The 15,476-nt window shown below is 40.0% G+C and overlaps 1 protein-coding gene across 4 annotated transcripts in view; it reads right to left on the bottom strand.

Moving 5' to 3' along the window:
• The window catches only part of Phldb2 (pleckstrin homology like domain family B member 2), a 212,503-nt gene that overhangs the window by 114,597 nt on the left and 82,430 nt on the right, over positions 1-15,476 (bottom strand). For all 4 annotated transcript variants that reach the window (XM_029544559.1, XM_029544558.1, XM_029544557.1 and 1 more), the window contains exon 3: positions 2,621-2,735. In XM_029544559.1, coding sequence (XP_029400419.1) covers positions 2,621-2,729 — 109 coding nt within the window. In that variant the 5' untranslated portion in view covers positions 2,730-2,735. The remainder of the gene's footprint in view (positions 1-2,620; positions 2,736-15,476) is intronic.

Genomic DNA, 15,476 nt, shown 5'->3' on the forward strand with positions numbered 1-15,476 from the left:
TAATCAAGTAGACCTTCATTGCTAACACTGGAATTAGCATTACCAACTTAATAATGCACAAGAGGAAAAGTTACCAACATTGAAAGGAATTGCCTACTCATAAAAGAATCATATATGAATCTGTCTAAAAAGTGCATTTTTTTCCTATACCAGGATTATGAAGAGAGTTTTCTGTAGGTCTATGTTCTCTAGAAAACAAATCCTAGATAAGGTCTGAGGACCTTCTCTATTGTCCCCCTCACCCCCACAGCTGAAGTGCTGGAGGAAAGCCACATATAGAGCATCACTCCCCAAGTCCCTTGGGTGCTAATGAGCCATCTCCAAAAGAAAATAGGTGGTTTTGAGTTTCTTAGCTGCAGAAAGCTGCTTTGGTCCCACATCCAAAAGTTATCAAAGCGACTATCCATGTGGAAAATTCCTTACAAGGCAGCTCTGAGGGCCCATGTTCATGGAGTGCATCATTACCCAGGACGGATAATTCACTGACAATTAACTTCCCAAAGGAAAGTTGTAGTTTTCATGGGCCATTAGCATTTCTTGCAAACTGCTCAATGACTTTGCAAATAACTGAACACTGTGGTCTATTGGAGTTATCAATCCTTTCGTTTCCACTCAAATGTCACAGTCCTCAGGACAAGAAAGAAGAATGGCCAGGATGCAGATGGAGAAATGTGGAGGTCAGGCACTGTATACTAACATAGAGCCATCCCTTGAACATAACATAGTGGACCACACATGCACAGATCACTCTCACCTTCCTCCAGGCCCACACTAGTCCTCTTTCTTTATTGTGTTTTGGCAATTAATAGAAGATCAGCCTCATATCCAGCTACCCAACTCCTCAATCTGGAAAATGCCTTCAGTCTTCATTTTTCTAACCCTTGGTAATAATCCATTGTTGAACCATATAACTTCTACCACTTATTAGCGTTTGTTGGTTGGTTGGTTGGTTGGTTTAGCAGCATTGGGGCCAGAGCTTCTCTCACAGACTCAAACCCTCTATCACCAAGATACTTTTCTCAGCGTGATCTCCCAAGTATCTGTCAGTTGTATTCCTTTCTCCATCTTACTCCCTTCATTGGTCATTTGTTATTTTAACTCCCACTTCTTGTGATAGCTAAGGTAACCACAGGAATGAAGGGGCAATGGGTCTTCATCTGGCCTGGCAACATGTACAGTGGGACATGAACACACATGTGTAAGTGTGGAAGTCAGAAGATCACTCAAGGGCATCGGCTTTCTCCTTCTACTGCTTGTGTCCTACAGATAAAACTCAAGACTTCAGGCTTATCAGCAGATGCCTTTACCCGCTGAGTCATCTTGAAGGTCCAGTTATCCATTTTTTGAAGCTCAAGTTTATGATTGGATGTCGAGTCTTAGGAGGTAGAGGTAGCCAAACCCCAGAATGGTAATTCCCTAACAGATAAATCCTCTACCCTTAATACCACTAATTAAAAGTTTTAGTTATTTTATTAGTTTTCTTTCCTATTCACAAAATTAGAGCTTTTGAGGTTTGGGATCCAACTCACCCTTATGTGTCCATTCCTGCTTACTCAGATATGACAAGACCACTATATCTGTGGAACAATGGCATGAATTGGCTATCCATAGTGAAAATATAACCTCACTGCTGCAAATATGGAACTCTTCAACGACTCCTCCCAGCCCTTTAGATCTGAGACAGAATAAATTAAGAACCCTCAGTGTAACATGAGATCAAGGGTTTGGAAGTAGACTTGGTTACTTCAGGTTACCTTCCTTCAAACAGACTGCCACACTCTCTCTCCCCTTCTTACTAGGAGGAAGCAAACTGTTCAAGTGCATCCAGTTGTTCTCACCTTCGTAAGCAGCTTACTCAGTGTCAGCCAGCTGAAAAGCTAACTTCTTCAGAAAGTTTTTTTTCCATGTTTAGATCTTGGCTAGGTAGCAAAGTATCAAGGTACATCATATTGCTATGTTGCAATCTTTCTCTTTTATCTTATGTCAAGATACATAGTCCCTACAAATTACAGGCTTGCAGATTTTCACAAAAGAGTAAGAGTATCCCCTGTTTACACCCAAATACAGTACTGGAGGGAAGGAGGGGAGAGACATGGAGGGAGGGAAGGAGGAGATAGAGAATATGAATCTACACTTATTATTTTCTTTTTCTGGACTGCCTTAGCATAGAAGCTTTCAGCTTAATTCCCTGATTCTAGAACTAAGCAGAATGACTTAGTGAAAAAGACAGATCTCGTTTGCGGTCACATTTTTCTTTCTTTCTTCTTCTTCTTCTTTTTTTTTTTTTTTTTTGGTTTTTCAAGACAGGGTTTCTCTGTGTAGCCCTGGCTGTCCTAGAACTCACTCTGTAAACCAGGCTGGCCTCGAACTCAGAAATCNGCCTGCCNCTGCCTCCCGAGTGCTGGGATTAAAGGTGTGCACCACCATGTCTGGCTCGCTATGATGGACTTTTATCCCCCTGGCATCGTATGCCCAAATAAACTCTTTCTTCTAGAAGTCACCTTGGCATGGTGCTTTGCCACAGCAATAGAAAAGTAATGTCCAGTTCAATCCTAATATGTGTTTGTGATTCATCAGAAAACTTTAATTAAACTTTAGCACATGCCAAGAGAGGTCTTACCAAAGGGCTCTGGCTCATCATCTCCATCATTCTTGGGCTCCTCTCTCTGTTCATAATCCTCCTCCATTGGGATCTTCTGATGATTCTCAGAGGAGACCCTGGGATCCATGCCAACCTGTATTTGCCAAGAAAGAAATCATAGAGGCTATGACTGGGAAGTAGAAAGCTAAACTGACCTATGAAAACTGAATGTCAACAAAGCTTCATTTGTGAAACCCAGATGTTGAACATCTGGGAAACACTAACTGCTGTTGAAGTTGAAAATCAGACATCCTGGGGTCAGCATAGTATCTCATCACTGATACTGACTCTCCTTCAGAAGAACAACACTTAAACACCAGCCTCAACACTATCAACACAGGCACACTTTTGGGGTGTTATCTTCCTTTTTAAAAATGGACTCCAGCAAAAAAACACAATAGTCCATTTTATCCAAGAGGCTACATTCAAAGAATTTCTGTGGAAGTATGAATCTGTAGATATCAACAAAACCTGTAAAAGTCATGTGTTCCCTTTACCTACATGTCTGTGATAAAGTTTGATTTATGAATTAGGCATAGTAACAGAGTAACAGTAACCAGTAATAACATGGAATTGTAGCAACATACTATAACAAAAGTTATGTGAACATTTTTTTCTCTTGTTCTCTCAAAATAACTTAATGAAGATTCTAGCATCTTCAGTATATGATGTTAATGTTTACTTTCTTACTAGGTTGAATATCTCCACCCACATACAAGAAACAAAGGTTTTTTTCTTGGAATATTGTAATTGCCACAGCCCAGTTTTAGATGTTTTTCTCATTACTATGACAGCATTCCTGACAAAAACAACTCAGTGGACAAAGGGTTTATTCTGACTCATGATTCAGGGGACTGTGTCCTGCCAGACAGGGAAGAGGCATGGAAGCAGAAGCTGTTCATGACCATGGTAATGGGAATATACTGCAGCTTTCAGGAAGAAAAGAAAGTAGGCTGGAAGTCCAACCGAGATGCAATGCTTGAGCTCTGACCCTATGACCTACATCTGCAATTTAGGCCCTATGACCAGAAGGTTCCTTCTGTACATGGCTACCAGCTGGGGACCAGGAAGTTAAGCATATGCAGCCTGCAGGAGAGAGTTTACACTCAGACCCAGCTGGAGGCCAGGTGGTTAAGCACATGAAACCTATAGGAGACAGCTCACACACAGACCATGACAATCTTGTCTCTTCAGTCCATTAGTGAACAAAATGAGAAGTGCTACAATACAGTACAAAACACCAATCTGATAGTCAAGACAGTCACTAAGTGATCAGTGGAGGGTTAGTGTGACATGGATGCTCAAGACAACAGGAAGGGTCATCACAAAGGCAAGGTGAAATTTGACGGAATGAGGTTCAATAATGCTAGTCAGAAGGGAGAGAAATTCCAAACACAAGTTGTTTATGACTAGTACTTCTCATTTAATATTTTCACACTACACTTGACTATGAGCCGCTAAAGTCATGGGAAATGAGAAGCTCAATAAAGGGAGACCAATGCTGTGAGCAATAGTTAGGTCAAAGGAACAATAAGTTAGTTACTTTGGTTTGTTGTTACTTTCTGTTTTTCATCCAGTGCTTATTATTTAACACATAGTCTCGTTGATACTTTGTTGTGTTGTTTCTTTTGGCTTTTGCAAAATCTGATACTACAGAGAAGGAAACCAAACCAACATCCTTGTTCTAAAGGACTTGCTAAGAAACTCTTGTAGCTTTCCTGTGTCCAGTGTTCTCCTCAGACTGAGGGACAAAGAGTGGTTCTATTAGCACATAGGTACTCCTACTTGTTATGTATACACTATGCAAAATAATTTCTCATTCCCATTCTCAAATGGATGCTTCAGACGAAGCATTATGATGTCTATTTTACATAAAGAGAGGTGAGAAAGACTAATAGAGTTATTAAATTCACATACCCAGAGATGTACCTCTGAGTCAAACGCTGAAAAAGTAGCAAGTTTGATTCAATTGTTCTTGATGTATCAAGGAGGACTAAGTTTCAATACTGGCAGAGCTAAATGTAGAAAATCTAGAAATTCCAGCCTCAAGAAGCTAAAAAACTGAAACCCTGGCATTTATTTAAGGAAACAAGATGCATGGGTCTAGAGAGAGAGAGCACAGAGGCGAAGACTGCATACTGCTCTTGCAGAGGACCCAGGTTTGCTCCCCAGTACCCACATCAGGTGGCTCACAGCTAACTGCCTGTAACTCCAGATCAAGAAGAATCCAGTAAGTTTGACCTCTATGGGCACCTGCAACTGTGCACTCTCCTGGGCATGTGCATTCACACAATTTTAAAAATAAAATGAAATAAAATATTTTTTTAAAACAAAGCACGGACTGAGATATGTGGAAATTAAAATTCACTAGTACAGTATGATTTATTGGAATTTGTAAGGAAGCACAGAGGAAAGGGTTTTTTTGTGTGTGTGTGTGTAATTTGGCTAAGTGATGGATGAGGGAACCATTATCTGAGACTAGAAATGCAGGATATGGAACAGATATGGAGTGAGAGGGCTCAACGATGGACCTACCCATCTGTGATGTATCTGCAGAATGGAGTGAGGAGCCACACCAGGGATTAGAGATGGGCATCTGGAGGGTGTAAGTCTTGGGATGTTGTTTTTTCTTAAGATGAGAGAGAGAGAGCAAGCCAAGCTACTTCAGGGACTGAGGGATAAGAAAGACCATGGGGGAAAAAAAACAAGGAAAGAAAGATATCAAGAAAGACCCTGGAGAAGAAAGAGAAAAAGTATGGTCAAGAACAAATTTGGAGTGTTGGCCTTCATCTGAAGTGCTCCTCACTTCATAGGAATGAATCCAAGGAGAGGAAGGTAGGAGCAGGCAGATCAATGTGCATGCGTTAGGAAGGCTCCACAGTGGAATATGTTCATACTCTCTTAGCACTCAGTGCGGTGCAGGAACAAATCTTCCCCGAATGTTTACTAGGCGAGGGAATTCGTATAGGTGAGAAATGGTGACTTATGAACTTCTATACATGGTGTTAAAAAGGCATGTATAAAACCTTTGTCTTGCAAACAATTCCCCCAAGAACGGGGAAAAGACAGCACCAGGAGAAAAAATTCACAAAACACACATCCAATAGGAGACTTGAATGTATATATCAAGAACTGTCCTGTGTCATGACAAATGAGAGAAATGCACACCAGTATATAATAGGATACTACTGCACACATAGAGTGACTTCTACAATGGAAAAGATACTATAGCAAATGTTGGAGGAGAGGAGAAAAATTAAAACACTTGCATGTTCTTTGTGTGGGTGTAAAGTGTAGGTGTTTATGATAGCATGTCAGCGCCATAGAAAGCTAACTATAGATGAGATATTGTGCGCACACACACTCACACAGAGACAGAAAGACAGAGAGACACAGACAGAGACAGACAGACAGAGACAGAGACAGACAGTCAGAGACAGAGAGAGTTTAAAAGATGTATATTAAAAAGTTAAGCACGGGACAGGGCTGCCATGGGGTCCTGAAGCTCCAGTCCTATACACTCACAGAAGGAATAAAGCATGTTGTATAACATATGTGATTACAGATTTTACTCTCATTATTTCTAATGTCCAAACAGTATAGGCAACCCAGATGTCATTGCATGGGTATGAGTAAGTCCGATGTCATTTGTCTATACAGCAGGGTATTGTCAGAAGGACACAATATCCTATTACAGCTAAAACTTGGACACATGATGGTAAATGAAAGCAGACAGTAAAGAATCACATATTTTGTGATTTTTATGTTTTCTTTATTTAATGTTTTTAAAACATTTATTTGCGAATGCATGTGGGTACACGTATGTCAAGATATGCATATGGAAGTCAAAGGATGACTCACAGGACTTATTTCTCAATTCCCATCATGTGGGTTGAGGGATCAAAGTGATGTTGTTAGACTTGGGGACAAGGGCCCCTTACCCACTGAGGTGTCTCCCTGGTCCTATGTGATCCTATTTTCATGAAATGTGTGACATAGACAAATAAGCAGCTGCAGGAAACACACGTTTTACAAAGTTGAAGCTGCTCCAAAATAGTCTTTGAAAAAGGTGGAAATTTGAGAAAATTAAAATTAGCAGAGGCAAGAGCTAAACACTGTCAACTACCAGATAGTTACGTCAGACATCACATTAGATACTTAAGGTCTATGGAACTTAAAGCCAGATATCTCCATTTCCACATAATACTCTTTCTCTTGTCTTTTCTTATCATCAAACTCATTCCACAAATGTTGTTCTCCTAAAGACAATATGGAGGAAACCAAATCTAACAGGTAAATATATTTACAAGTGGTCATCTAGCATCACTGCAAATATTATCTAATAATTAGATTAAGTTTTAGAGTACAGGATCCATTCACACATTAGAAGATATTCCATGGGGCAAGAAATCCATGGTCAAGACCACTCATTGCTCTTGCATAGGATTAGAATTTGGATCCTTGTACCCACATTGGTCCTCTCATAACTACCTCTGATGTCAGATCTTCTTCTGGCCTCTGTGGACAACAGCACACATATATACACACTTGCATACAAGCATGCACACACAAATACACTAATAACAACGAGAATAGACCGTGACAAGGTAACATTTGCTGTGGATGTGCAGGTATGGTTCAATATGTCAAAAATCTATTCACCTAAATATAAGATAGAAAATATATAATGAGGTAAATCAGTAATCACATAATCACATGATCATCTCCAGATACATGCAAAACAAAACTTTTGCATATATACATATATATATGTGTGTGAGTGTGTGTGTATATACATATACATGCACACACACACACACACATATATATATATATATATATATATATATATATATATATATATATATACTGAGAACCTGACAAAGCCCATAATAAACTAGGTAAATTACAAGAATATCACAACGACTTTTTCCCTACTGAAAGTAAGTTATGCAGACAGTATCCAAGACCCTGCAGACTTGAATGTGTAACTCTTCAAAGAACACACTCTAGCAAACCACACTCAGGGATCCAAACCAGGAAACGATCCCAGACTGTCTTACAAAGCCTGCGTTTAACCCTTTGTCCTGTAATCTCCAGTCTAGGAACGCATGTTCTATGTGGATGTCCTGTCTCTTCAGCCTTTTCTCAGCCTGGAGGAACACAGCATATGGCTTCTCAGGGACTTCCTCTTCTTCCTCCCCACCCCCAGTTGAGAAATAAAAACTCCTGGAAAACGCATGTACAGAGACCACAACCAAAACCCATCTTGCCAGACATTTAAAATGGCTAATTAGTTAAGCATGGGACAAAACATGGAGCTGATACCATGCTTTTATCTTATATGAAGCATAAAAGCTTTGAAGCCGTCCATAAAGATAGGAATACGTTAGTCCATTCACTCTTCTCTGAAGCATTCTTTCTAGATCCAAAGCACAATTTGAAAACAGATTTCAGATCTGACTCATTTCCAAGTCAGTTTGTCAAAGGAGCCTGCCTTTCCTGAGCGTGCTAATCAGGCTTGCAGAGGGCACAGCTGTCCCTTGTGTGTTAGTCTCAGGCTTGGATGAGATTTCCTAGAAACCTGCCAGATTATTACGTAGAATGCTTGTTTAGATTTCTTTAAATGTAAAGCCTGCCTATTTTTTGTAATTAAGGGTTTTTTTTGCATAAAATTATTAATTTTCACCAAGAATTGACTCTAAAGATTGTTTAAAGTGTATTGTTCCATGAATAACTTTCTCAGCCTTTGCAGATACAGATAAAGGAGGCTCAGCCCGCTCTTTTCATTCTCAGCAGCTGGGGAAATAGTCCATGTGCAATGTTTCTCAACCTGTGTGTCACAACACCTCGAGGGTCCAATGACCTTTTGACAGGGATCACCTAAGACCATAGGAAAAATGCAGATATTTCCATTACAATTCACAGCAGTAGCTAAATTACAGCTATGAGGTAGCAACAAAAATCATTGTCTGGTTGAGGTGACCAAAACATTCGGAACTGTATTAAAGTGTTGCAGCATTGGAAAGGTTGAGAACTATTGTTTTAGAGTCACTTTGTGTTTTAGGAATCTCAGCTCAGCCCAAACTAGGATTCATGGCTTTGACACTGAGAAGAATTTCAGAGAGCTAGCTAGTGTATGAAGCCAAGTTAGAGGGGTGGGGGGAGCAAGGGAAGGGAGGGCTGTACCTCCTCTACCTGTATCCCCAGAGGCTGAGAAAGTCATTCATAGAAGCACTTTAAACAATTTTCAGAGTCAATGTGGATGAAAATTAATGACTTTATGAAAGATATTTTAATATATATTTTAATATAAGCTTAAGCATGAAAACTAAAAGAAAAAAGAGGTGCCAGAAGTTAGTGGGGTATGTCCACATGTGAGCACTGCAGAAGGGATTGTGTGTGTGTGTGTGTGTATGTACATGTGTGTGCATGTGTGTTTATACGTGTGTGAATGTTTCTATGTATGTGTGTGTGCACACAGATGTGTTTATATATGTGTGTGCGCATGTGTTTAGACATGTGTGTGCACATGTGTGTGCACATGTGTGTGCATGTGTGCCTGTGTGTCCATTTATGTGTATGTGTTTGTATGTGTCTGTGTGAGTCAATGCATGTCTGTGTGTGTACATGTCTGTGTGTATATGTACATATGTGTGTGTGTTGCCTTCCTTAATTGTACTCCATCTTATTTTTTTTCTTTTTTCTTTTTCTTATTTTTTATTAGATATTTTCTTCATTTACATTTCAAATGCTATCCCCAAAGCCCCCTATACCCTCCCCCCACCCTGCTTTTTTGAGACAAGTTTTCTCACTGAAGGAATGTACAGATACAACTAGACTAACTGTAGCCAGGAACATCCCGGGATTCTTTTTTCTCTATATATCTAATGCTGGAATTACAGGCATGCGTGGTTTTTATGATGTGGGTGCTGAGAATCTGAATTCAAGTCTTTACTCAGACACTTTGCTCACTGAGCCACCTCTCTCACTCTTTGCTTTTGACACAGGGCATATTGCCATGCAATGTAAAGAACGGCGGCTTTGGAAAAGGATATATAACATGCCACTGTTCATCTTACTCCTCCTTGTTGCAGATCAGCAATTGTCCGGTGCTACATAATTCAGTAATAAACGCCACTGCAGTCACCATAAGGGCCGTTATATAATCAAAGGCCTCCACATCCAAAATCACTCCAGTTTTTCTACTGTTCATTTGTAAGTTTCTGATCTTAAAGACTGATGCTAGCTATAATAATATATACTGCTTGCTTTTTCTGTAGGTGGTGTCTAAGTACTTAGCAAGCATAATCGTGGGAGACTAAAGGATGGAGGATGCCAGATTGTCTTTCTACGACAAGCCACTAGCAATATTTACAGGTACAGGTTATATCCTTAGATAATCTGACATGGTGCTCTTACCATGTGACAATGACCTCCGTCCATCGTGAAGTAGAGATCTACACTTCTTCCCCTCACACATACCTCAGAACACAGCAGATACTATAGGCTTTGCAAGGAGGCCTGAGGTTAGAATACAAGGGCTTTGGCCTGTCCCTTGGGGGATGTTTCCCCTTTGAGTCTAAGCTGTGAGGAAGAAGAAAGACTATAATGATGTTTCTATTTGAGGCATTTCTGGTGAGAGCCAGCACTGACTAGATGGGTGAGCAAGACCAGAAGATTTTATTCTTGTCCTTGAATGATTCTGGTTGATGCCTAGCAGGACAGAGACAAGATGTTTCTTCTGAGTAGATTTGGGTAGATCTGTTTCAATGCTGAGGTTGGAGTCGAGTTCAACTGTACAGGATTTCTCATACACGCTGAGATCATCACTTTGGCACAGAGAGCTCACAGAACATTACAGATATACATAAGGTAAGTTTGGAGAGGATTGATATAGTGGTCATGGGAATAATGAGAGATTGGATTCAGGAAAACCAATCAGGAAGCTAAATTCAGGATATAAAGCCAGATAACACACACACACACACACACACACACACACACACACACACACACACGCCTGGGTGGATATCAGGTCAGGAGTAAATGACAGGCTGGTGCCAGGAAGGCAGGAAATATTTTAGACCTAGATGACTGGCTTGGACGGCATAAAGGACTTTTGGCTAAGATAAAGGTAAGTCAAACAATCATCGCAGTAAGTTGACATTCGTAGAAATTAGTTTATACAGGATGCTTCACAATTGTGCCATCTCAGCTATGCAATGCTATATTGAAAAGAAATTGATAATAAAAGTACACTGAGCTTACCAATATGAGCAACCCTGATAACCTTCAGTAAAACTATGGTAAAATGGAAAACTTTCAGAGGGGAGAGCACCCTTTAGCCTCTACTGAAGAGCAGGATTTAAGTAAACAGAGTCAAGTCGGAGGCCAATACAAGCAATGGCATCTGACATTTTTCTTTAATTGACATTTTTGATTGGCTTAGTGGTGGATGGGCTTCAGCATGACATCTTCATCCATGTGTCATCACACTTTGTTAGGCCACTGTCCTCCCTTGATCCCACATCTCACATCCAGCCGGGACTGTTCCCTCCCCCAGTTACTTCCCCCTTATGCTCTTTTATTATAGGACATCTGATTTCTGTTAGAAGCAGGGGGAAAAGCCTCAATGTCATTAAAAAAAAAAAAGTTAAATTCCACTTTCTTCTGGATACTAAAAATAGCATGGCATTAAAATACCTACACCAATTAATTTGCAGAATTTTACCTTCTGCTATCTCTCTCTCTCTCTCTCTCTCTCTCTCTCTCTCTCTCTCTCTCTCTCTCTCTCTCTCTCAATGAAAATGTGAGAACAGGTGGGGCAGTGGTGGTACACACTTTTAATCCCAGCACTTAGGAGGCGGAGGCAGGCGGCTTTCTGAGTTTGAGGTCAATTTGGTCTAAAGTGTGAGTTTCAGAACAGCCAGGGCTATACAGAGAAACTCTGTCTCAAAAACAAAACAAACCAACAAAAACAAAAACAAAAGAAAAAAAAGAAAAAGGAAAAAAGAAAACGTGAGGACAGATTGCATCCTCAAATTCCAAACCACTACAAGCAGATAGAACCCTTGGCATAAAAGGTAATGTCTGAACAGATTGTTGGATTCTGGTTAAAGCTGATGATTGACTGTATTTGGTATCACGTGGGGCTGAGCCAAAGCTTTGGATTGTGGGGAGAGCTGCAGTAATGACTGGCAGCGCTAAGGATGTACCCGGCCATGCTTTCTAGGTTTTGGATTTTCACAATGATTCAAACAAGAGATGGAGTCAGTGTGGACTGAACTTACTACAGCCAGAGCTGTAGGGTGAATGCAAGGCTCCTGAGCCAGCACCGTGGGTTCAGAACCCTACATCATTGCTGCTGACGCCTGATCCCAGGATCAGAGGGAATGGCGCTCTAAAAAGTAGCTCATTTCACATGTCTGGTCTACAAATATTTGCTTCTCGGGTTTTCACCCTAATATGAGAGTTGGGAGGAAGTACAATATCCTACTCATAAAAATAAGTCTTTACTATCTCATTTCCGTACTTTGAACTTGCTTATATCTTTAAGCAATGATGTGTATATATATGATATATAAAACTATATATAAAACTATATATATATATATATGTGTGTGTGTGTGTGTGTGTGTGTGTGTGTGTGTAGTGAGCACTGTAACTATATTTATACTGTATTCACTTTGACTATGTCTGCTTACATAGACTGAGATAGATAAGCATCTCTATCTGCCTATTTTTATATAGGGCAATTGGTATATATTGAAATTTGTCTTTGAATGGTTGTTTACTGGACTATACTAAATAGAGTGCAAGCATATTATAAAAATTGATCCCACGTGGGGTATTATAGTGGTATGTTATAAAGGCAGTGTTTTATTACAGGACTACTGATTACTTCTCCAGATGGATTTAAACTGATACTTGTAAGTAAATGCTTGCCAAAGAGGGCCCTAATAGCTCATCAACCTAGAAAATGCACTCCTGAGAAGATGTCCTTTAGCTTCATTACTCCAGACTCTCTTGAGGAAAAGAAACACTTGGATGCTTCACTGAATGAACACTGGCTCCAAAGTCTAACGAGACAATTTTGAAACACACAAAAGCTCCTATTAGATCCTGCTCAATATTTTATTTATATATTGCTTTAGATAACCATAAGTGATTCATTCTACTTGATAAAACACATATATAAATTGATTTGTAGAAGTCTATAGTCTTTATGATTCTATCAGCTTTTATTTATTCTGTCTTATGCACAGTTTCAGTAAATATAGGGATTTTTTTCAAAGTCCTCGCCTGCTGTCTTCAAAACTGAAGCATAAAAGCATGGTTTCCTATGCTCTCCATGCCCCATTGTATGCATATGTGGGCTGAGTTGTAGTCCTTATGTTTCTCATTCATAACTGTTAGAAACAAAGGATTTATACAAACTCATTGAAACCATGTGCATTCTTTTTAAAATCACTACTCAATCCAGATAATATCACAATAATAGGAAACAGACCATGGGCAAGACACAGAATTTGATTGTTCAAATTTTTCAGTATTTTCTAACAAGAAATAACAACCTCCATTTCTCTATTATCATGTAATATTGGTGGCCAAACAATTGTAAATTGCAAATGGGAAGTCCCCTTAGAAATGACCTCATTTTCCTTCTGTTACTAATCTAATGGGACCTGGAAGTGAGGGGAGAAAGGCCAATGTTGCCTCTGGCCACCAGAAACAATGCAGAGAGTATATAGATCTTCCATGAAATTTAGTAGTTTTATGTGCATCATTTGATGTGACTGTGGGAAGAAGACACAATTATTAATCCATTCCTTTTCTTGACAGCTTACCTAAAAAGCTGTAGTTTGGAATCAGCCCTCAATCTTTTATTAGATTATGTTTTTATACATAATTATATAATTCACATTATATATATAATATGTGATATTAGAAACATATATAAGCTCATTTCTCTTGATACTTCTTTTACTTTGGTAATGTAAAATAGATACTATATAATAAAAGTATAACAATTTATGTTGCAAGTTTAAGATCAATAGCAGTCTTTCTGAATTTAGATTAAACAAAACAGAGTTAGGAGAAACACAAAATACAAGGATTAATTTTTTTCCAAAGAATAGAAGGCCCAGGAAGCTGGGAATCCAAGTTGGAGTAGCAAGGATGCTGGAGTAGCTGGGATGCTGGAGTAGCTGTGACCTTTACTGTTGGAAAGTGAGACAGTCCCTCTGCTGTCTTGCTTTGTTTTTCAGCGTATCCCTAGATTTGAACAATTCTTCCAACCTCTTTGCCCAGTTCCTCTCTCAGCCCATCAGGGGCTTCAGGGAGGTAGTGTATCATCTGAGAGAGCTGAAGAAAGACAAATGGACCTCCCCCGAATCCATGATCTTTTACAGTTGGCATCTTGGCCCTCATGCTAAGGACACATCTTCTTCTGGGTGAGAAGTCACTTTACCAGAAAAACAGTTGGAAATTAGAAAGGAAGCATTGTAAATATTTGTCTGTGCTGCCTTTGATCTGAGAAAGCTGTCACGTTTCCCTTTTTCCATCGGAGACAAAAAGGATGCTGCATGCCTTGGGAACCACGCAACCTTGGGTCTGAGTCTTCATGTTCTGGGCATTTGGCACCCAGCGGGGAAGCAATAAATACTTACTAGGTTTAATTGGGTAGAGTCAAAAGGGAGAGCTAAAGTCATTTAGAAACTAAAACAATCTGAATGTCTTCAGGAGATGCATAACCCAAAGCTCAGCGTTAGGCACTAGCCTGCCATATGACAGTTCTTAGGCTCTGTTCTCAGAACCAAGGAGGTTAATTACTTAAATGCCATGTCTGCATAGATCAACAGAATGTGACACGACTTCATAGATCCATTGAATGGGGAAAGTTAGAGGGAGGAAATCAAAACGATGACTTATTGACAGACATAATTAGGGGGTTTCTTTGTGATCCAGCTTTCCTGTCACTTGTGGGAATTTTTGATCTTTTCTAAATCATCAGAGTGAGCGCTGTGCCGGTGTGGTGAGGGCGGGGCAGAGCAGCTTCCCTTGGCTCTGTGTTTAGAGTATGTTGGCTTCTCTCCCCAGCTTGACTCACTCTGTCCTTGAGAAGGGTCAATTGTCTCATTATTGTGTTGGAAAACAAACTAATTCGTCATAACTGGGGGCCAGCTGGCCATAGAAGTTACAGTTGCTGGCTCCTTTGAAGCACTGTACACACGAACTCCCCTTGTGGTCAGGGAAAGGTGGCTAAGAGTACCTCTTCATGGGGTGGATCTTTAGCAGGGTCTGCCCCAAACTTTGTGAGTTTTTGAGTACTGGAGGTGGCGTTTTATCTCCCTCTGCCAGACTTCCATGTCTCTCTTCATTGTTTCCAAGCGTGTTTGGGTAAAGGATGCTTTTTGTGTTTCCAGCCCCTTAAAGCCCTGCGACTAGGGTACTAGGTCATTTCAATCTTATTATCTGATTATGTTTATGCTCTAGCCACAGGCACTGAAAACTCAGGTAAGGCCTCTTATCCTCTTCCACCTTATGAGAAAACTGGGGCTTCCAGAGTTAAAACTCATCTAAGGATGTACAGCCCACAAACAGCGAACAGAGAAATTCGGACCTGTCTCACCGACTCCCATTCAGATAGCTCTGGGCTTTATAAAAAGCTTCACACCACTTAAAAAGCATTTCTTTTGACAGTGTCTGTCAACAGCTTTAACAAGATCTTTAGAAGATAGCATTTTCAACAAATGGTGCTGGCACAACTGGCGGCTATCATGTAGAAGAATGAGAATCGATCCATTCTTATCTCCTTGTACAAAGCTCAAGT

This window comes from Mus pahari, chromosome 12, assembly GCF_900095145.1.
Source record: "Mus pahari chromosome 12, PAHARI_EIJ_v1.1, whole genome shotgun sequence".
NCBI lineage: Eukaryota > Metazoa > Chordata > Mammalia > Rodentia > Muridae > Mus > Mus pahari.